Source organism: Haliotis rubra, unplaced genomic scaffold, assembly GCF_003918875.1.
Source record: "Haliotis rubra isolate DU_JTF1 unplaced genomic scaffold, ASM391887v1 Scf1025, whole genome shotgun sequence".
NCBI lineage: Eukaryota > Metazoa > Mollusca > Gastropoda > Lepetellida > Haliotidae > Haliotis > Haliotis rubra.
The window spans coordinates 254808-277704 of record NW_025764921.1 but is presented as its reverse complement, the minus strand read 5'-3'; the positions used below and the strand labels follow the sequence as shown (position 1 = coordinate 277704).

At 39.4% G+C, this 22897-nt stretch overlaps 1 protein-coding gene across 2 annotated transcripts in view; it reads left to right on the top strand.

Annotated features, from left to right (window-relative positions):
- The first annotated feature begins 1957 nt into the window (after positions 1-1957).
- Positions 1958-22897, top strand: part of LOC124271375 (putative bifunctional UDP-N-acetylglucosamine transferase and deubiquitinase ALG13) — a 130641-nt gene continuing 109701 nt past the window's right edge. Inside the window, exons 1-5 of one of the 2 annotated variants that reach the window (XM_046706510.1) lie at positions 1958-2102; positions 9959-10042; positions 17035-17085; positions 19467-19513; positions 21637-21709. In XM_046706510.1, coding sequence (XP_046562466.1) covers positions 1974-2102; positions 9959-10042; positions 17035-17085; positions 19467-19513; positions 21637-21709 — 384 coding nt within the window. In that variant the 5' untranslated portion in view covers positions 1958-1973. The remainder of the gene's footprint in view (positions 2103-9958; positions 10043-17034; positions 17086-19466; positions 19514-21636; positions 21710-22897) is intronic. The other variant, XM_046706499.1, reaches the window with a different exon arrangement.

The following is a 22897-nucleotide window of genomic DNA, read 5'->3' as shown; positions in this document are numbered from 1 at the left end:
CAGCTTAAGTTCATCAGGGAGGGAATTCCATTTGACCGGTGCCATGTTCTGGTAAGACTTGTATCCAAATGATTTGAGGTTCCACTTTGGTAGATTGTGCACGTTAGACGAGGATGAACCGAGAGTTTTTGTTTGCATGTAAGGAGAGAGAAGTTCTTGAAAATACATAGGTGCAATACCATGAATGCACTGATATTTTTTCCCCGTCTACTAGTATTCACTGGATCTAGCGGATCGCATTTTCCTAAACAAATTAACTTTACGTTGAAGATACACACACCCAATTTTAAAAGATAATTGCTTGGTGTTTGGGGTCAGGTAAAACACAAAATATTTCGCAAGGAAAATACCTATTTTATAAGTCAGAAACAAGGTATGGAAATATAGCAGCGTAAAAGTAAACTCAGTCAGCAGTGTATGAAATATGTCCCGTCCGACCGCCCGAGACGGGCTAGATTTCTGACGGACGGTCTACATTTACAGCTAGCCAGCCCGATGTTCTGGTAAATTTTGTTAGAAAACGTGTTCCATACAACTGAGTAATTTTCCTTGGATTGTCTGGTCTGGTTAAATCCATTTTGGGCTGGTAATATTTTGAAGTTACCAGCCCTGATGTCTGGCTGGGTTTTTGGCTTAATTCATATACTGCAGTCAGTCAGTGTAATATGTGATTTTGCTGTCTGGAAGCTGACCATGCAGAATGTCCTTCGGTGTGTGTGTGTAAATGATGCTCAAGCTTTCGACTTGCGGCAATTTGAATTGTACGAGAACTAGCATTCGGGTCCTCTCGGTAAATCCCTCATCTTCAAATATTACAGGGGCGGTGGGGTAGCCTTGTGGTTAAGGCGTTCGCTCGTCACGCCGAAGGCTCGGGTTCGATTCCCGACATGGGCACTATGTGTGAAGCCCATTTCTGGTGTCCCCCACCGTGATGTTGCTGGAATATTGCTAAAGGCGGCGTAAAACTAAACTCACTCACTCAAAGAATACAACATCACTGATGAGATTATCAAAGGGTGACTATGAACTGTTAGCTGTCGGTTTGATTTGATACAAGGCTTTGAAACCCTAAAGGTTAGCTTATTTTTGTAGATATTGACACCATTCTGTACGATAACCTTTGTCTGCCACAAACTATAAATGAAATATATTTTTAGTCAAGTTTATATATTCATCGTACGTACTAAGCGTTTCAATTAATGTAATATATAATATGTCTTGCCTCTGTTCATTTTCATTACATGTATTTTTTCCAAGTAATTGTCGGGGAGCGGGATTTAATAAGTTGAATAACTTGTGCCCTTCAATCCTGAATAAAATATGTTCAAACAAACAATATGAGACATTGTCTGAATGACAAGTCGGAATAAAATACAGCTAGCAATACAGATTACGGGTATGCATGGTTAACAATCTAATTTACATAATCTGAAAATACGCCACTTATTTGTACTTAATTCAAAACTGACCTGAAGAGTTGATATTCTAAACCAATATACTCGTCATACGTTTTGGCAAACAGCCACCCACGCTCCCCAGTTTGAAGTATGTTACCTGCATATATTTGCAATATTTGTGACGCAGTTCTAATTTTAATAGTCTGTGTAACTAAGCGTATAATGTTTACGCCAACTGCGTTTATTAACATAAAATCTATCTTTAAGAAACCTGTTTCTAATTTTGTTTTATGCTGTATATTGCCAATATGGTAACTATGTAATTTAAGTTGGACGTGTTTTTACCATTACCGTAACAGCTGTGATCTTTCTGAAACTGGTATGACCATTTTACCGTCCATTCGAAAATATTGTTCACAGTTAATATCGTCCTTAAAACAGTAGCCGTCGGCACATGAAACGGCCGAGTGAGCCAATCACAATGCGTTAAGGAGACCCCCTGCAATTGCACGTGCACAAGGTGCTTGCATGAGCTAGTTGGGCGAAAACCAACGTGCTTTTCGAAGAGAGCAGAAAATGAGCTCGAAATCTCAAGAAATGTCGAAACTTGTTGCAAACATGGATGCATATCTTGCGCAGCTGGGCCTGTGCAGGAAAACAATTGTCAGAGACGGATCCTGTTTGTTCCGTGCGGTGTCGGAGAAGGTGAGAAACCCTCTGATATTGCATCGGTACTTCAGTCTTTACTGTTGTCACTAGCTACTTGGGGATTGTTAGCTTTACACGAGTGTTAGTTTGGTGCATGGAAAGGTGTAGTGCCAAAGCCACATTTCGTGTCAACCGGTCAGTGTTGGCTCAACTTATTCGCTATTATTTCGGGACCCATTTCGTGGTTTAACGCAGACATGAAATATACTGGCACACGCTGTGGTCACTTCCAGTCACTGCAGGCGCATGTGGATTGCATGCCACAAGCATATTGCCGGCGCACACGACTGCCACTTAACCTGTTATTTTAAGTTCATTTAAGCTGAACATTATAACATTGTTCAGCAAAAACTTGTCAATTACACCCGTCCTTAGAATTAGTAAACATGTCAATAACAGACATTCAAACGTTGATGAAATCCACACCAGGCAAACGAAAGAGGGTAATGTGATTATTTTCTGTTGAATTGCTGGTCTACAGGTTTTGCAGCAGGATTCTGAAATTTGACTCGCTTCTTACATGACGTGGAAGTTAGAATGAATTAGAATTCGAGATTTTTGTAATTACCACAAATAATTGAAATGCAATTATGGTCTGGTCAGTTTTTAATGTTTGTTTATTGATAAATTTTCGCATGGTCTCTGTGTAATTTTCTTGGGTTTGTTGGTAACATCTTGCTGTCTGGAAGTATAGACTGACATGGTAGGTGTTTGTCTTGGCATCTTTTATTCCTGAGTTATATCTGGTTGTCCAGATCATGCATGTCATACAACTAATTAAATACTTGTGCATCATTTTTCTGCTGAATACATTGCAAAACAACAGTATCAGTCTTCAGCTCTTACACCAAGCTACTGGAAGAGATGGAGCAAAGGTCTGAAAGTGACAGTAGGTTGACCTTCTGAAGCAACGGGATCGGGTGGTCTGGCTCGTTGACACATGTCATCGGTTCCCAATTGCGCATGTCGATGCTCATGCTGTTGATCACTGGATTGTCTGGTCCATACTCAGTTATTTACAGACCGCCGCCATATAGCTGGAATATTGCTTAGTGCTGCGTAAAACTAAACTCACTCAGTCACTCACATTATCAAGCAGTAAATAAGATCTGCTTCCTCTTGTGAGTGGGCATCTCTTCTTTAACTACTTGAAAGTGAGTGAATGACCTCAGCAATATTCCAGCAAATTCATGATGGGTGGACACCAGAAAAGGGCTTCACACACACACGTTTGGCAATCAAACGGGGTCATCGGCGTGATGAGTGGACGCTTTAACCACTTGGCTTCACAGCCGCCAGTACTTGAAAGTAATTTGTCTATATAGTAAATTGTAATTATGTATCTGTATAACTAATTGCTTGTTTAAAATTTGTTGTGATGTTTTAAACATTCGAGTTTGGACCAGACAGTCCAGTGATTGACATTCTGAACATTTATTCAAGATGTTAGGATACTATGGCATACAGGGAGCGTGACAACTGATCCTTTTAGTGGACTCTTACCATAAGCATTTGTTGCTTTCAGTCAGATTTAATCAGTATTTTCACGGTGTCTGAATGGGTTGAAAGGGATTGAATTGTACGTTGTGGGACTTGGTTGATTGCATGTCATTGTATCACATGCATCCCCGCTGATGTTGGCCCTCACTGGATCGTCTGGTCCAGACTTGAATATTGACAGACCGCCATCACGTGAAGTGTTGTTTGGTGCGTTTGTAAACGCAACAAACACATCTGTGACAGGCTGGAAACGGGCACCAAATCAATTTGACTGACAACATTAAACACTTGAATCAATTTAGGGCTTAACGTATTAAGAGTCACTAACAAAAAATGCAGTTTTAAGGTATTGCATGTGCACTGCAAAACCTTTTTGATGTTGAACAAATTTAGTGAGTATGGTTTTATGCCGCTTTTAGCAATATTCCAGCAAAATCACATCAAGGGGAGACCAGAAATGGGCTTCAGACATTGTACCTTTGTAGGGAATTGAACTCGGGTTTTTGGCATTGTGAGCAAATGCTTTAACCACTTGGCTACCCTGTCGGTTATTCAGTATGACTGACAACTTTCATTGTTTTGTAGATATAGCAAACATTAATACAAGAAGACAAAGTCATCAATATCCCCCGCAATGTCAAAATATTCTTTATGAATATGTCTACTAGTTATGATTATGTCAAATGTTTTGGAGTGTATACAGCAAAATGGAAGGAGAGTATTGAAAGGTTTTTAAGATCTGCTCCAGAGAGGAGCACTACCATCAAATTCAGTTGAAGCCTAACATGTTGCCATGGAAATGCAACAAGATGACATCTTCATAGTCACAGCCTCAGTCACGTTTAGATGGAAATCACTAAAAATAAAATTCATATCTGGGTCTAAACCCTAAAAGGCACATCTAGGGATCATGCTTGATATGTGTACCAAGTTTGATGAAGCTAGCATGTATAGTTTGGGAGATCTGTTCCAGACAAGATGACATCCTCATAGCCACAGCCTAAGTCACGTTTCCATGGAAACTGCAAAAAATTAAATTCATATCTGGGTCTAAACCCCAAAAGGCACATCTACTGATCATGCTTAACATATGTACCAAGTTTGATGAAGCTAGCATTTACAGTTTGGGAGATCTGTTCCAGACAAAATGACATCCTCATAGCCACAGCCTAAGTCACGTTTCCATGGAAACCGCAAAAAATAAACTTCATATCTGGGTCTAAACCGCAAAAGGCACATCGAGGGATCATGCTTGATATGTGTACCAAGTTTCATGAAGCTAGCACAAATAGTTTAGGAGATATGCTTCAGACAAAGTGACGGATGCATGGAAGGACGGAACTTGTTTCTGTATCCCCCACAACTTTGTTGTTGCGGGGGATAATAATGCTTTAATAAATATTTTGTTTCTGTTCTAACCTGGTGATTTAGAAAGCAATCACGGTGATTCTTTTGTGCTATTTCAAAACTCAAAGCCCTTTTATATATTATGCACCCACTTACAGATGTGAAAATACAAGCTGTTTTGTAATTTTTTAGGTTTAGTACTGGGTTTTTATGAAGATTTGTAGTCAACTGGTTGAAAGGGTATTATGGTGACTTATTGAAGAGGGATGCTTAACTTGGCTCAGCAAATGCTAGTACTTGCTATCGATATACATGTAGATCATAAACTGATAGTCATTAACTAAATATCGGTTGATTATCAGTAAACATCAGCGAACTAACTTTGAGCAAAAATGCAACAAAGACAAACAGAAATGAATATATTTCACACCACTGGTAAGCTTGACATGTTTATGCATGGGCCACTAACAAAGCAGCATCCTGAACTTAAGTTAGAAGCAACTATTTTCAGATCGATAATCATTAATATTTTTCCTTCCTATCAATGATATTTCCAATTATTGATCATTTTAGCCAGCCCTAGCAAATGCAGTACTTAAGTCAATATACCTGTGAAGATCCAGGTTAGAATTGATCTTCAGCAACCCATGATTTTCGTAAGAGGGGACTAATGGGATCGGGTGGTCAGGCTCGCTGACTTGGTTTTAACACATCATATTCCAATTGCATAGAATGATGCTCATGATGTTGATCACTGGATTGTCTCGTCTAGACTCGATTATTTACAGACCGCTGCCATATAGTTGGAATATTGGTAAGTGCGACGTTAAACGATTACCAATCCAATGATGTCACTGAAACAAACTGAAACAAAATCCACAAACCTCAACTCACTAACTCGCCCAAACAAGAAGTTCAAAGACAGCGCATCATGGACTTGATGGGAGTACACGAGTTTCATGTGCAGCATTACTTCATTGTGGCTTTGATCCCCACACGATAACACTTCTCGCACGCTTATGTGTGATTGTTTATAACAATGTGTCAATATGAGTGTGGCATTTAACTAACGGTACATCATGCTGGGTCTGTGTAGGGTATGTATGTTAAAGTGTCCTGGTACCTCAGTCGGCACCGACTGTTAAACTGGCGTAAGTACTGACTATTATGACACCACACCTACGCTCTCAAATGAATGTTGCTGTGTAAGCGTAATTGGTGCAATCTTGAACTTAAAGGTAAAAATACCCATTCCATCACAAGCCGGCAGGGGTAATGGAGGCGAAGAACGATTTAATATGCCACGAGTGGCGTTTAAAATGTTGAATAAAATATATTTTACGTGAATAATTATTAAATATTAGGTTGGAAATCTGAGAGCACAACCTTGTGAGGAATAATGTCTACCTTTGATGGTGGCAGTATTTTATTTTGACATTAAAAATAGCTTTCGAACTGAAGCAAGGGAATGGGGGACTGTGTATCCATACGTACATACGGACGTCCCGATTCTTGTTAAAGTGATATTTCATGAACCGTTGCACCCAATGTCTTCAAATTTGGTGACGGCCTACATTGGGGGATTACGCAGATACCAGTTGATTTGGGTTACCATGACCTTATCTTCAAGGTCACCATGATACTTTGACCACTTTTCAAACTTATGTAAACGCGATATCTCATAAAACATTGCACCCAATGTCTTCAATTATGTCGTCAGCCTACATTGGGTGATTATGCAGACACGTCATTTCAGGCATCTTGTATGTGACCAAAAATTAAAAAGTAGTAAATCTGTTATAAATATTCCATTCTTTAGCGGCGGGGGACAATGCCGTATTAGTGGCAAACACTTGTTCTCTCTGTTGTACAGCCCTATTTGCGCTACAGTGGCTGAATATGTAGTCGATTGCTTCATGTGCTTTGAATCCTCTTGACACATGTGTTAGGAACATATATATCTGTATTTTCCTGTTAAAAAATATTATTGATATGAAAACTTAGTTGTTCTTATAGATTTTTAGTATATTAGTTTATGGTTCAAGAAATTGGAAATAAGTAAATGACAAATTGCTTTGCAAATCAGATCAAACCAAAATATTCTGCATATCAAAATATGTATTTGTTTTTGTGAAAAAAGGCCTGTAATAAAAACACATTCGTATGTGTTAATAAATAGTAATGGCTGTGTCTATTTTAGAGAAGTTATATTTGATATGATTGTTACTTGGGGCGGTGGGGTAGCCTGATGGTTAAAGCGTCCTTTCTTCATGCCAAAGACCTGGGTTTGATTCCCCACATGGGTACAGTGTGTGAAGCACCTTTCTGTTGTCCCCTGTCACAATATTGCTGGAATATTAGACAATTGCATCTTAAACCCAAACTCGCTGACAATGAAATATTACAATTTTGTAATGAATTATAATGATCAATAACCCCTTTATACTTCAAAACCAATGTGAGAAATACTGTGAAAGTATCTGCAGATAGAATTGTGTATGAATTGTGAAAACATTTAGATCCATGGGGTATGATCTCTTTGACTGCTAAAAACTAGGTGTTTTTTTTATCTGTTTCAATTGATTAATCAAGATAAGTATATTTTTAACTTATCCTGCACTACTTACTTCCTGCACTTATTGCTTACAACTCGAAACGTGGCTGTGCCAGACGATTGATGTTGAAAACGTAGACTGCATCACTTCCAGGTCTCGGGTAAACATGTCTGCACATGCATCACCGGAAGGTGACGTCAGCCACCTCTTATTATTGCTTTTCGCATGCCTCACAAGACGTGTTGTTTGCCAGCTCAACTGTTTTGTATCCTATGAGTTTGTGTTTATTGATAATAAACTGACTTTTGCATTTTCATTTGTTCTTCAGAGACTGTAGGTATTACCCTTCTGTTTCTATTTTTGTAGTGCTGTTGTAGTGATGGTGTTTGTTATAAACACGATAGTTTTCATCACTATTATCGGTCCCTTCGCCATTCAGAACACATGGCCACATAGGTACAATGTGTGAAGCCCATTTCTGGTGTCCCCCGCCGTGTTGTTGCTGGAATATTGCTAAAAGCGGCGTAAAACCAAACTCAGTCAGTCAGTCCGAACACATGGCTTCAAAGTATTCGTAATGGTTTGTTCTTGGCTCATGCTTATACAGTAGAACATGGATATAGCGTACAAATGGATATAGCGAACAAATTTAATAGTCCTTTATAATATCATTAAAATTATAACGACTATAGCAAACAATTAACGACGTGATTAGCAAACTCACTCATTGTCAGCTCAGCCACTTAACAGTATACATCAACCTTGTTGGTGGCGAATCAACATTGTTTGATGGTCATTAATTAATTAACAAAACAAACATATGTTAAAAGCTTGACTGGTATACAGGTCTTCAGTTCACTCTCGTCAATATGGCAGGCAAACGTAAAGCTATCACCTTTGACACCAAGCTTCAGATAATTCAGGCTGTAGATTTGCAAACCTGAAACAATTGTACAAGGGCCAGGTAATGAGGAAAATGCTGATTTGTATTTAATAACGAGATAAAGGACGTCTATGGAACAGTGTGTGACTCTACTAAGAGGGAGATAGCGTTCGTCACATGAATCCGGTACCTACTAAGCCTCGACGCCACACTGTTAGGCGGGCTTGGAATCAGGCTCCAGTCCATGGTAGGAGACGTGGTGACAAGTCTCACAGCAACAAAAATCAGTTGCAACAACGTTTTTCCACCACCGCGCCGCACTTGATAACATTGACCGAGCTGTCTTTGTTTACCTTCCCCGCGATGCCCGCAGATGACACGCCCTCCATCCAGCCTGTCCGATAAGGTGCAGGGAGTAAGTAGTGCAGGATTAGTTAAAAATTAGTAAAATCTAAATATTTTTTATACTTGTCTACTTATCCTGCACTACTTAGGATAAGGGCCCACCCTGCGCTTTCAGCTACCTCCCCTCTTCATCTTCATCTGCGGGATTTACGGCAATAATCTGAGGCACAGCAACGTTTCGAGTCATAAGCAATAAGTGCTGGAAGTAGTGCAGGATAAGTATACAGATATAAAAAATATTTAGATTTTACAAATTATTTAATGTCCTTACATTGAAAGATGACACCCATGACATTATCACATTTATGTGAACTTGAAACAAATTTTGAGCATTTCCAAAATATCTGAATGCTGAGGGATGACCGTGGTCCTCTCTTTACTCAAGTTGATGTTCATTAATTGCAGATATAAAGTTTCACCATATGTGAAATGTAGATGTTTTTACTTGCAAATTTTCTGTTCTAATACTTTGTCTAAAAGGGTTTTCATGGTTTTCAGAAAGTGGATGCTTTCTCAGATTAGCCAATTGTAGGTTTTACACAGTATATCCGGGTGACTGACTGACTGACTGAGTTTAGTTTTACGCCGCTTTTAGCAATATTCCAGCAATATCACGGCGGGGGACACCAGAAATGGGCTTAACACATTGTGCTCATGTGGGGAATCGAACCCGGGCCTTCGGCGTGACGAGCCAACGCTTTAACCCCTAGGCTACCCCACCGCCCCGTATATCCGGATGAAGGGGCTCAATGGAGGAGAGGGTGTGTGGTTGTGAAAGATTTTTGCATGTGTGTTAAAATGAGCCATTTTTCGACAAATCCATCACTCTCCTAAGGATATAATGTATTTATGGTTAAGCCAGCGACACTTCAGCCACTGATTCAGACATTCACACATCTCACCTTCCCAAAATATTGTGTGAAAGCCTTATTAATCAGGGTCATACTTCATCTGTGAAACTATAGGGCTGGTGGGGTAGGCTCGTGGTTAAAGCATTTGCCCGTCAAACTGAAGACCCGTTTTCGATTCCCAATTATGAAGCCCATTTCTGGTGTGCCCTGCTGTGATATTGCCAGAATATTGCAAAAGGTGGCATTAAAACTCACTCACTCATGAATTTAAATCAGCCTAAAATAGATTTAAATTTATGAATTGTTTTTCAGCTGTTCCTGACACAGTCGTACCATCTGCGGATCCGGCAAATGTGTGCTGATTATCTCTGGAGACACCGGGACGAGTTTGAACCTGTAAGTAACATATGGTCCATATTTCATTTAAGAATTGACTTCTGTATTTTTCGCATTATGGTGACTTAACCAGTCAAACCAGTTCAATTTGTTTGAACATTCCGTAAACCTGCATCTGGGTTTGTCCACACAACACTATCTTTTACAGTTATTTCTCCATAAATGTTTAAAATATTGAACTTTCCGCACAAAAATGCAACACAAGCCAGCCCCACAATTATAAGCCAATCAGTAAACAGTAGTCTGCTAAGTGGGTGTGGCTTACTGTTTTTTTTCAAGGTTTATGGCCCACCGTGATATTGCTGGAATATTGCTAAAAGTGGCGTAAAACCCAACTCACTCACTTACTCAATTCAAGGTTTATGGGAATATAAATGCAAAGACATACAGTTTGGCTAGTCAGCCATAAGTACCTTGCTATTTATTTTTGTTCTGGCAATATTAAGAAGTCACCCTGACAGTATTGTTAATAATAATAATAATAATAATGTGTCCATTTATGTAGCGCCAAACTCCACACTAGGAATGCTCATAACACTAACAATCAAGGCACAGCACATTATTACCCCGGATAACCCAAGCTGCCTGTTAGGCGCTAGAAAGTTAGTCATGACTTTTTCCACCGGGTACCCATTTTCCTGCTGGGTGAACAGAGATAATTTTGAACAAACTCACTTGCCTAAGGTGAGACCACATGTGTCACATGTGCTTCGTTGTGGGGCAGGATTGTTGGTACAAACCCGTGAAGATCCGGGTTAGAATTGATCTTCAGTAACCCATGCTTGTCATAAGAAGCGACTAATGGGATCGGGTGGTCAACCTCGCTGACTTGGTTGACACATGTCCTTGGTGTCCTCTGCCATGTTATTGCTGGAATATTGTTAAAGGTGGCGTAAAATCAGACTCGCTCATGTATTCACTCACTGATGCAGTTTGAGGCAAAAAAAAAAGAATAAAAATGGGTACCTTGTTTCATTGATGTACGAGGGATGTTGGCTGGATGTAACGTTTTCATCGTTAAGGACTAAAATGATGCACCATAACAAGATGCTTGATTTGCATCGGGAGACAGTCACCCATGAATGTTGGGGTTAAAATAGGTCTTCAGGAAATCATTCTTGTCGTAAGATGGGACTAATGGGTTCAGATGGTAGAGTAGGCTGACTTGGTTGATGAAAGTCATTGTATCCTAATTGTGGAGATCGATGCGCATAATGTTGATCACTGGATTGTGTGGTCCAGACTCATGTCAAATAGCTTGAATATTCATGTGTTCTGTTTGTTGTTAAACCCCACACTCAGGAATATTCAAGCTATATGGCGGCGGTCTGTAAATAATCTAGTTTAGACCAGACATTCCAGTGATCAACAGCATGAGCATCGACCTACATAAACGGGAATGCGATGACATGTGTCAACCAAGCCAGCAAGCCTGACCACCCGATCCCGTTAGTCACCTCTTACGACAAGCATGGGTTACTGAAGATCAATTCTAACCTGGAGCAATCGTTGACTAATGGATTCACATGGTAAAGTAAACTGACTTGGTGGATGCATGTCATTGTATCCTAAAGTACTGTCAGAAATAGAAAAAAACCTTTTTTTCGCATTTATATCTACAATTTATGTAGTTAATATTTGAAAGTGTGAAAGTTCAGCCTAACTACACTCTCAGTGGTAGGGAGATAGGAAACGTGAAAAAAGGACTTTACTGAAGAGAGAATAGTGCACAAATGGGCAATGCGGGTTTTTTCTGAGTCCAAAGCGACTTATTTGGAACAGACCATGGCTTAATGCAAGTTAGTGTGCGATGATATTGTATTACAAAGAACTTAGCTTCATAAAACTTAGCTTCATTATAGGCGATAGCTGACTTAAAAAATAGTTTCTTTAATACTGAAGCTATTAAGGATGTAGCTACCATGGCGTCTCACTATCACTATAAAAAGAAACAGGTAGGAGGGGTCGTCTCAAGACCAGGAAGGGTGTCTCAGACAGTGGTTGGGGTCAGGCTGGGGGACAGAGATATCAGCTAAGATAAGATAATCCTTTAGGGGAATTAAACTAGGGAAGTAAACGGCATGTCATAACAATTTAGTAATAACATCCAGTCCTGTAGATCTTTCGTGTGGTCATGCCAACTGTATATTTTGAGACATTTAATAAAATGGCCAATTTAAGCTTTCCTATGGGTATCATGCTCTTTCACATATCTCAGCATAAACTTCATGAAAGAAAGACATGTAAGATGTTAATCTATAGATGAGACATAGTCATCACACATGAAAAAGCACAAAATATCTTTGAGCTGATCCCTTGTGCCTGTAGGCAGCACATGCATTTCATGCCAGGTGAGCGGACGGCCTGTCATCATACCTGGCTGAGTGACCTAATTGCCATCTATTGTTTTCAGCAGCTTTTCATATTTTACCTGATTTTACGAGTAAACATGCTTTTCTGGATATCGTATTACGCATCCCACTGAACGCCCAGTTAGGCCGATCAGAGACCATATACCGGTATATGGTCTCTGGGCCGATGTGGGTTATTTTGAGATATGCTATTTGCAGTTGTGTAAATTTTAGGGATACAGATCAGCCTAAAAACAGTTTTTTTTCTATTTCTGACTACTTTAGTTTGAATTGTTGATTGATATTGGCCTGGGTGGTAAGAATTTGGAGTTGCCTCCCTTAGTCCGTCTTCTTCTCTGTATGGATGTATTCCACTTGTAATGGTGCTTGTTCCTCAGTCTGTCACAAAGTCTTAGGTTGGTTTGATAACTGCCGTATTATAACCTCGAAATAAATTGAGTGCTTTTGCATGTTTTCTTTTGAGGGTTGTGAAATAACATGGGGAGGGTCGTCTGAAAGTCTGACAGGTATTTGGGGAGGGTCATTATTGTCAGTACATTCATGTATTACCCACCCCACCCCAGTAACAAATGCCTGATCCCTTTTAAGACACAAACTCTCAATGATGGTACTTTTGTCACCAAGATCTAACATAGCACAACTGGCACTAAAGTACTGTCGGAAATGCTACAAAAATGCTTTTTGACTTATATTTAAAATTCAGAGGTATTACAGTTACTTAAATAACAAATATCACTTTAAGAAACATCTACCTAATGTGGACCGAGGGAATAAATTTTGAGACATGCCCTAAAATGCTTTTTTACTGATGAAAATACCAAAAACTTAGAAAAATAAGGGGTAGTGGGACGTTATTTGATACAAACATTAACTGCCTGTGTTACGTCATCAGCATGCACGGTATCGACAGGTGAAATTGACACCTGAGCACATGCTCGGGCGAGGGGTCATCTCAATAGATGTTTTCTTCAAAATGTTGAATATGTGTACGTATAGTATACTTACTGGTTATGGAAGGGATCATTTGTGTATGTGTGTTTGTTGTGAAATAAACATACGAATTACTGTACATTGGAAAGAATCCAATCACTTGTGTTATCTTATCGATTGATTGTAGAAATGTGCAACGTTTTGTTTTGCATGTCAACAGTATATTTCATTGCAAAAATATGGATGTAATTCAGTCAGTTTAATCTAGTTGTGAACATTGGCCAAAGATTTAACGAAGTCACTGGTGTAGCTTCTTTAGAATATATATATTATTCTTCTCCTAAAGTTTGTAGACCGCCCGTCTAAGTACTCCCTTGTCAAAGTTGTCAAGGATGGTTTTACGTCCCGGTTTTGCTTTTGAGACGGTTCCTGTCTTGTCTGATTTGTTTACAATATTGTAAACTTGTTGGTAAGACATACCAACAGGTCTACAAGTTCTGTAATAAACCATTTCTATACTAATGAAAGGTTTACCTCTGTCTTTTTCAAGCACAAAAAATTTATAAACCTGTGCAACAATCGTCTGCAAATAGTTGGCCATAGTGGATTCTGTGATAAAGATGTGCATGCATGACGGGAAACTTATTTATCAAGACTTAACATTTATATTAATATTTCTTCAATAAAGAAACGATAATTAAGTAAAGTTACACAAACATTCAACATTTATTTGTTTAAGAGAAACGTTAATTTATATTTTTACACCACTTGTATTATTAGCATAAATGTAAAGACTATTTCAGATTTCTGTTGTTGAACTCTGAAAAAATCTTAAGTTGTTGATTTGGTACCAAATTCTCTCCTGTAAACTGCCCTTTAAATGCATGGGAATGTTAAATCAATTGAAATAAAAATTAGGTACACTATGGGTGAGTTGATATATTGACAACATAATACATTTATCACCTTTCTAAAGATATTAAGGCTACAAAGCATTTTTCTAGCATTTCAGACAGTACTTTAACACTTCATTTTATCATGAAACACACAGCCATCTTGTCTGGGGTGTTTGGAACTAGTGTTGGGAATTGGTTCAAATCTCATAATTGATGATTGGTTCGTTACTACCAATCAATCATCGAAAATAATGGGTTAGCGTCATATATGAAATTTGTTAATGCACATAAAAATAAGGAAAAAAACTTGCAGTTCTGACTTGTAACGAGCTTGCAGTGCTTACGAAATGTAACAGACAAAACCAACCATGTGAAAAATATTGTTAATGAAAACAAGTGTTCCAGAATTGTTTGTGTTCGATTATGAGAAATTATGATCGATTGCTTGGTCGTTTAGTCACTACGACCAATCTTCGATTATTTCAATTAATCGGACCACCACTATTTGGAACAACTGTGGAAAGAATAATTCACACTTGTTACTCATGTTACCTCTTCAATTCACAAATGAATATGATAAAATAGAAATATGTTGGCCTTTTCATGGTGTAGTAGTGTTTCATCACGATAAATATAAGATGTTATTATTCAATGAAAGCATGTTTGGGCTACTTGGTATAAAGTTAGAGTGGACTGTAGATTATTGGTTGACATGATCATTCACATGAAATCTACCTGTGAAGATCTGGGTTAGAATTGGTGTTCTACAGCCCATACTGGAATCAGGTGCATGGCCAGATGCAGGAATTTTGAAGGGGGTGTTGTATGTGTATGTGTGTTTTCTAGGTGGTTTGAAACCACCCCACCCCACCCCCTTGCTCTGCCAACGCAAATAAAAATCTTCAATGTGGTCTTAAGTCATTTTCAAAAAGGTTGGGGGGTGGGGTGGGGTGTGTGTGGTTTCGAACACACCACCCCCTTGGATCCGCCCTTGGGGTGGTAAGGGTCGCTGACCTCGTTGACACATGTCATTATTTCCCAATTGTGTAGATCAATGCTCATGCTGTTAATCACTGGATTGTCTGGTCGAAACCCATCTGGCCTCTTTCAGCTGGACTATTGCTGAGTGCGACATTAAACAACAAACAAAAAGAAGTCATGTCAAATCTACCCATGATTTTCCTGTTTCAGGCTTGATTTTGTATTTGCCAACATATAGCTGGAATATTCTAGTTCCCACAGTGTAGAACAGCATGAACTTGTAAATCACTCAGTTACTGCTCATTTAATTTCGAATTGAGAGTGGTGAAATCTATACAGAATGTTAATCTTCAGTTCCCACAGCTTGAAAACTGATGTAGCCTCAGTCACTATTGCTGCAGTTCACTGTTGAATAGTTTCCATTGAAATGTCAGGAAGTAGATCTCATAACATGTGCAACATAGTTGAACAGAGTTACAATTCATGTATTACCTCTTTCATGTTGGAACATTGATGTACTTGTTGTGCAAAGTGTTTTCTAAAGAGTAAACTGAAAGGCCTAGATGTGATAGTTCTGGAGGCATTTAACAGCCATCAGTTCTTATAAAAACACAGCAGCAATGGATATTGGGGTAGCCTAGTGGTTAAAGTGTTTGCCAAAGACCTGCTTTAAATTCCCCCTCAGCTAGAATGTGTGGACCCTCTTAGTGTATAACTCTTTATAGTTAAAAGACTTCACGGATTCTGTATCCCCACCTCTAGCTGCTACCCCCTCCCCTAGTCTATGCCCCCATCCCTCACTTCGTTTGTAACCCCACGCCTAGTTTATGTCCGTACCCCAAGCTTGTGTTCCCACCTCTAGCTGCTACCCCTCCCCTTGTCTGTGCCCCATCCCTCACTTCGTTTGTAACCCCACGCCTAGTTTATGTCCACTACCCCAAGCTTGTGTCCCCACCTCTAGCTGCTACCCCCTCCCCTTGTCTGTGCCCCCATCCCTCACTTCGTTTGTAACCCCACGCCCTAGTTTATGTCCATTACCCCAAGCTTGTGTCCCCACCTCTAGCTGCTACCCCCTCCCCTTGTCTGTGCCCCCATCCCTCACTTCGTTTGTAACCCCACCCCTAGTTTATGTCCCTACCCCTAGCTTGAGTCCCCACTCCAAGTCTGTATCCTCACACCTAGCTTGTATCCGCAGACCTAGCTTTTAGCCCCACCCTTAGATTGTATCCCCACCCTTAGATTGTATCCCCACCCCTTGTTTTTATCCTAATCATGTCCTGATTTTCCCACCCGAGATTGTGTCCCCACTCTCAGCTTGTGTCCCCACCCCTAGCTTGTCACCCCTAGCAGCTAGATATCCCCCTCCTCTCTTCCCTCTCTTGCCACACTCCCCCACCCCAAATTGTGTCCCCATTCCAAGTTAAAAATATACAGACATGAGAATTTTCCCCTGGTCCCTGGATTTCCAGTATTTTTGTTTCAATTTGAACGTTTTTGAGATCGATGTAAATCTGCAATAAAAGACTAGCAAGACCCCTGGCTAAATTTTCAGTTTTTTGTGTGCTTTGCCATTCTGATATCTGTTATATCCCCAACAACAGTTTTGTCACAGATAGCCACAACAGTTCTGCATGAGCATGCTATTGAGATTAATGACACCTGTCCTAACACCTGACTAACGATCTAAACCAGCATGTTTAAGGAGACATTTACACGATACATGATCACTGTTTCCGTGTTTCCCTCACTGGCACCACCTGTCCAAGTATGTAACCGTGGAAATATGTGAAATTATTTATTATGCCCTTTTCAGTTTATTGAAGGTTCCTTTGAAGAAAGAATATTTAGATTACAGAATTCAAAAGTGAGTACGTCTTGGTTTACTTGGATTCAAAATGCCTGCACACTAATTTTGTGGAATATTGTAATGAATCAATATTGGCGACATGCAGTTAATGACAAGTTAGCGAGATGAAACCCAAATATATATACATTTGATATGGTCTATAACAATAATATACAGCATAATGTTGTTTCTCTATACTTCAGTGATGCATCACAGACATATTTCCCCACATGGGTACAATTGGTGAAGCCCATTTCTGGTGTTCCACGTCGTGATATTGCTGGAATATTGCTAAAAGATGCGTAAAACAATACTCACTCACTTACTCAGACATATTTAGGATACCAAATCACGTGCCCGATAATTTTGTGTAAAACTTGGACATATATTTCTCAACTTCATAGGTCTTTTAACAATGTATTCTGTAAAATAGTGCCTCTTTCCCTCTTGTCTCTTTAGTGAGTGAGGGCGGTGGGGTAGCCTAGTGGTTAAAGCGTTGGCTCGTCACGCCGAAGACCCGGGTTCGAATCCCCACATGGGTACATTGTGTGAAGCCCATTTCTGGTGTCCCCCGCCGTGATGTTGCTGGAATATTGCTAAAAGTGGCGTAAAACCAAACTCACTCACTCACTCACTCACTTTAGTGAGTGAAATGTCACCACCTCAGACAGTCCTCAGCAACCTGACTTGTAACTGAGTCATGTGAACATGTAGACTCCTGTGAAGATCCGGATTAGAATTCGTCTAAAAGTTACCCATTCTTGTCGTAACAGGATCAGGTGGTCAGGCTCGCGGACTTGGTTGACACGTCATTGTATCCCCATTGCGCAGAACGATGCTCATGCTGTTGATCACTGGATTGTGTGGTCCAGATTCGATTATTTACAGATTGCCGCCATTTAGCTGGAATATTGCTGAGTGTGGCAAAAAAATAAACTCACTCAACAGTGACATCATCTTATCTTGGGTCAGTGTGATAGCCTAGTGGTTAAAGCGTTTGCTTGTCATGTGTAAGGGCAGGGTTCGCTTGCAAACATGGGCACATTGTGTAAAGCCCATTTTTTATGTACACTACTGTAAAATTGCTGGAATATTGCTAAAAGCGGCATAAAACACTTCTCATTCACTCACTACTTTTAGGGGTACTTAATAGGGGTAGTGGGGTATCCTAGTGGTTAAAGCATTTGCTCGTCACTCTGAAGACCCTGGTTTGATTCCCCTCTTGTGTCCCCAGATGTGATATTGCTGGAATATTGCTTAGAGCAACATATTGCTCTACTGGTTTTCTTAAACTACAACTTGTTTGATGATGTTGATTGAACAACCCTTGATGAGAATTTTCTACAGAATATTCGGTGAATGCTATAGAAATGCTGAAAACATTGAAGGAGTTGCATTTCCCATGTATTTTGAAGAATATTTGCATACAATTTATTAAATATATTTTTGTACAAAAACTAAACAAAACCTATAAAGATGGAATTTGTATCTGTCGTCCAAAGGAACACAAAGCAGAGTGACTTGTCCATGTCAATTTGAAAGGGATTAGTCTGTCAAGAAGGTGAATTGATAAAACTGAGAGGAAATAAATAGTTGAAATACATTACCAAACTGTACTTTCCTGTTCATTGCAGAAAGTGTTTTTGCCTGTAATTAGATTCTGGTGATATCTTGTGCCACTTGCTATTTAATAAAAAGATAAAAAAGAGCTAGAGGCGATTGTAAGTTCCTTGTGATATTACCTCTCTGGTGTGAAAAATTCGCACAAAAAGTATGACCTTCAGTTGTTTGTATCTGCTGGTGGTATTAGAATTACGTTATAATAATACTACTTTGGCACCTTTGAATTGTCAATGGGCGGTGGGGTAGCCTTGTGATTAAAGCGTTTGCTCATCACGTCGAAGGCCCGGGTTTGCTTCCCCACATGGGTACAATATGTGAAGCCCATATGTGTCCGGGTTGTGATATTGCTGGAATATTGCTGAAAGTGGCGTAAAACATCACTCACTCTTGAAAACTCAAAAGAAGCCTATGAAGTGAATATTTGTTGTCCGCCTGCATCAGATTTAGGATGAGGATGGTTTCAAAATGAAGGGTGTGCGTGAACACCTGGAAATTATGTGTAATAATTTATACTGATGCTGGAATAGCAGGTAAAAGTTACTGCAATTTGCTATGCGAGTTGCCTCCCTTGGTCAGTCCAGGACCCTCTTGTCATGTTTTTTAATTCCAGAAATTGACAATTATGTTCCTAACTCTGTCCTACCTGCGCCTATTGGTTTCACCTGAGATGTAAATATCTACTATCAGCCTCACGTTTGTTTGTTTTTTTGTTAAATAGAATTGCATGCATGTTGCTGAGAAATAAATTAATTGCCCACTTGCACTCATTCTTTCAGGAATGGGCAGGTCAGGTGGAAATGATGGTACTATCCAGACTCTATGGGTATGTATTGGTTTGTTAATAAATAGTGATGTTGTGTTTTTTGAAATTCTCATTGTTTGCTGTTTATTTCATTGTTAAAAGTTAAAATTTGACATTTTAAACTAGTCCAGATTATTTTGAGGCAAACCATAAAGATCTGGGTTAGACCTATGCTTGTCGTAAGAGGCAACTAATGGGATGAAATAGTTGGGCCCCCTACTTGACATTACATCCTTGTTGGGGACCAGTGAAGCTCCGGGGTAAAATAGGTCTTCAGCAACCCATGCTTGCCACAAAAGGCGACTATGCTTGTCGGAAGAGGCGACTGACGGGATCGGGTGGTCAGACTCACTGACTTGGTTGACACATGTCATCGGTTCCCAATTGTGCAGAACGATGCTCATGCTGTTGATCACTGGATTGTCCGGTCCAGACTCGATTATTTACAGACTGCTGACATATAGCTGGAATATTGCTGAGTGCGGCGTAAAACTAAACTCGCTCGCTCACTCCTTGTTGTGGAGGAGAGGCTCATCTTGCTCATCACTGGATTGTCCGGTCCAGACTAAACTATTTACAGACCTCCATCATACAACTGTAATCTTGCTGAGTGCTTTGTTAACAGTCAGTTATATAGATGTGGCATAAAACAAACAATACCTCAAAGGTATTTATTCTGTTGAGTCTATGCATGATATACGGCATGTTATTCATCACATCTTGTGACATGAGGAGTGATAACTGTTGTTATTGTTGTGTTCTCTATGTTCTGTCTCCTTTGTTGTACAGTGCTGTCAAGATGTGATACATAATTATGGCAAAGCATTTCATCATAGGATGTTGTGACACTATATTTTGTAATTCTTAAATTACCACATACTTCGTTGATGGGTCATTTGACCATTTGAGTTGTACTCTGTCGTTGGTGATGTTTCTAGCTTTGTCAGAACCAACTCACTCACTCTGTTATACTGGGCAAGGCAGTATATGTATTAACTTGGTCTGATTCTAGTGTTATAGTTATTTACATATTTATAGTGTAGGTGTATTTGCTGTTGTACAAGGTTTATTGTACTACATGGTTGTAATGTGATAGTGTACACTGTAGAGAGAAGTAGGGATAGGACAAGTACACTTGTACAGTAGTGTTATGATTGTGTGTGTTGTACAGTGTGGTAGTGATATGATAGTGTGTGTTGTACAGTGTGGTAGTGATATGATAGTTTGTGCTGTACAGTGTGGTAGTGATATGACTTGTACAGTATGGTAGTGATGATAGTGTGTTGTACAGTGTGGTAGTGATATGATAGTGTGTGTTGTACAGTGTGGTAGTGATATGATAGTTTGTGCTGTACAGTGTGGTAGTGATATGACTGTTGTACAGTATGGTAGTGATGATAGTGTGTTGTACAGTGTGGTAGTGATATGATAGTGTGTGTTGTACAGTGTGGTAGTGATATGATAGTGTGTGTTGTACAGTGTGGTAGTGATATGATAGTGTGTGTTGTACAGTGTGGTAGTGATATGATAGTGTATTGTACAGTGTGGTAGTGATATAGTGTGTGTTGTACAGTGTGGTAGTGATATGATTGTGTGTTGTACAGTGTGGTAGTGATATGATAGTGTGTGTTGTACAGTGTGGTAGTGATATGACTTGTACAGTGTGGTAGTGATATAGTGTGTGTTGTACAGTGTGGTAGTGATATGAAAGTGTGTGTTGTACAGTGTGGTAGTGATATGATAGTGTTGTACAGTTTGGTAGTGATATGATAGTGTGTGTTGTTCAGTGGGGTAGTGATATGATAGTGTGTGTTGTACAATGGGGAAATGATATGATAGTGACATGCCTGTGTTATACAGTGTGTAAATGATCTCTATATTGTTGGCTGCTGTGATATTGATCTGTTGCACAATGTGACAGGGCTTGAGGCAAAGTATCCATTAGCACGTTTGTGTGACAAAAGATTCTATGTAGAACATGTGATAGTGAGTGGGTTAAACATTTGAACCTAAGTGTTTCATGGAATGAGTGCAATGGTGGTAAGTTGACAAGTCGGAGGCACACTTCTTATAAATATACTTGTTTACATGTATTAGACAGGTAGTATGTCATGGCATGTATATAAAGTTATATTGTGTTTCAGTGTGGATTTCATAATCTTCCAACAACCAGAGTGTCCCCCTGCTAATGTAACACAAAATAACTTTGTAACAAAGGTAAGGACTGGGTTAATCTGATTAAAATATGTACCCTTAGAGCACTGATTCTAATATGGTTACAATCAATGGTGTGTTGTCATGTACTGTATAGGTACTGGGAGGTTTGGCTACAATATGGTTACAATCAATGGCATGTTGGCATGTAGTGTATAGGTACTGGGAGGTTTGGCTACAATATGGTTACAATCAATGACATGTTGGCATGTAGTGTATAGGTACTGGGAGGTTTGGCTACAATATGGTTACAATCAATGGCATGTTGGCATGTAGTGTATAGGTACTGGGAGGTTTGGCTACAATATGGTTACAATCAATGGCATGTTGGCATGTAGTATATAGGCACTAGGAGGTTTGGCTACAATATGGTTACAATCAATGGTGTGTTGGCATGTAGTGTATAGGTACTGGGAAGTTTGGCTACAAAATGGTTACAATCAATGGCATGTTGGCATGTAGTGTATAGGTACTGGGAGGTTTGTCTACAATATGCTGACAATCAGTGGCATGTTGTCATGTAGTGTATAGATACTGGGCTACATATATCACGATACCGCTGGTACACATTCTATTTTTGGATACTGCAGTAGAATTCAGCTTTAGAATCATATGGTCAAGACAATTAGCATGTAGGTATCTACGCCATATATCACTATACAGCTGGTAAATTCTTTTTCGGAATCAGTGTGCAAAATATTTCCAAATTTTGCTCGCCAGCCGGGCTAGCTAGGCCTGAAAGTTACCAGCCAACAAAATAATTCACTACCCCGAAATTTAAATGTAGAAACTAAGCAAAAGATTACAAAAATAGATGAGAATAAGATATTATCGGCATGACACAGGTTTCATTATTAAGCTGCTAATATGATGAACATTTTTATCAGGCCATAATCTTGCATGATTTATGTTATACCTTAAGAAGTCGGATAGAGTGATATATTTACATAAAGACCCCATGGAAATACACTAGCCTATCAGGCTAGTGACTGTGGAGATTTACTGGCCCAACTGGATTTTTACTAGTCACCGGCTAGTGGGCTAGTGGACCAGTGACTATTTCACACAGTTTGGGATGCTGAAGTAGAATTCAGCATGAGAATCATCTATCTGTGTGGTCAAGACAATTAGCTAACTTATTAGGGCATGTATACAGCTGGTAAAAGTCATTAAAGAAAGAGTTTAAGTTCT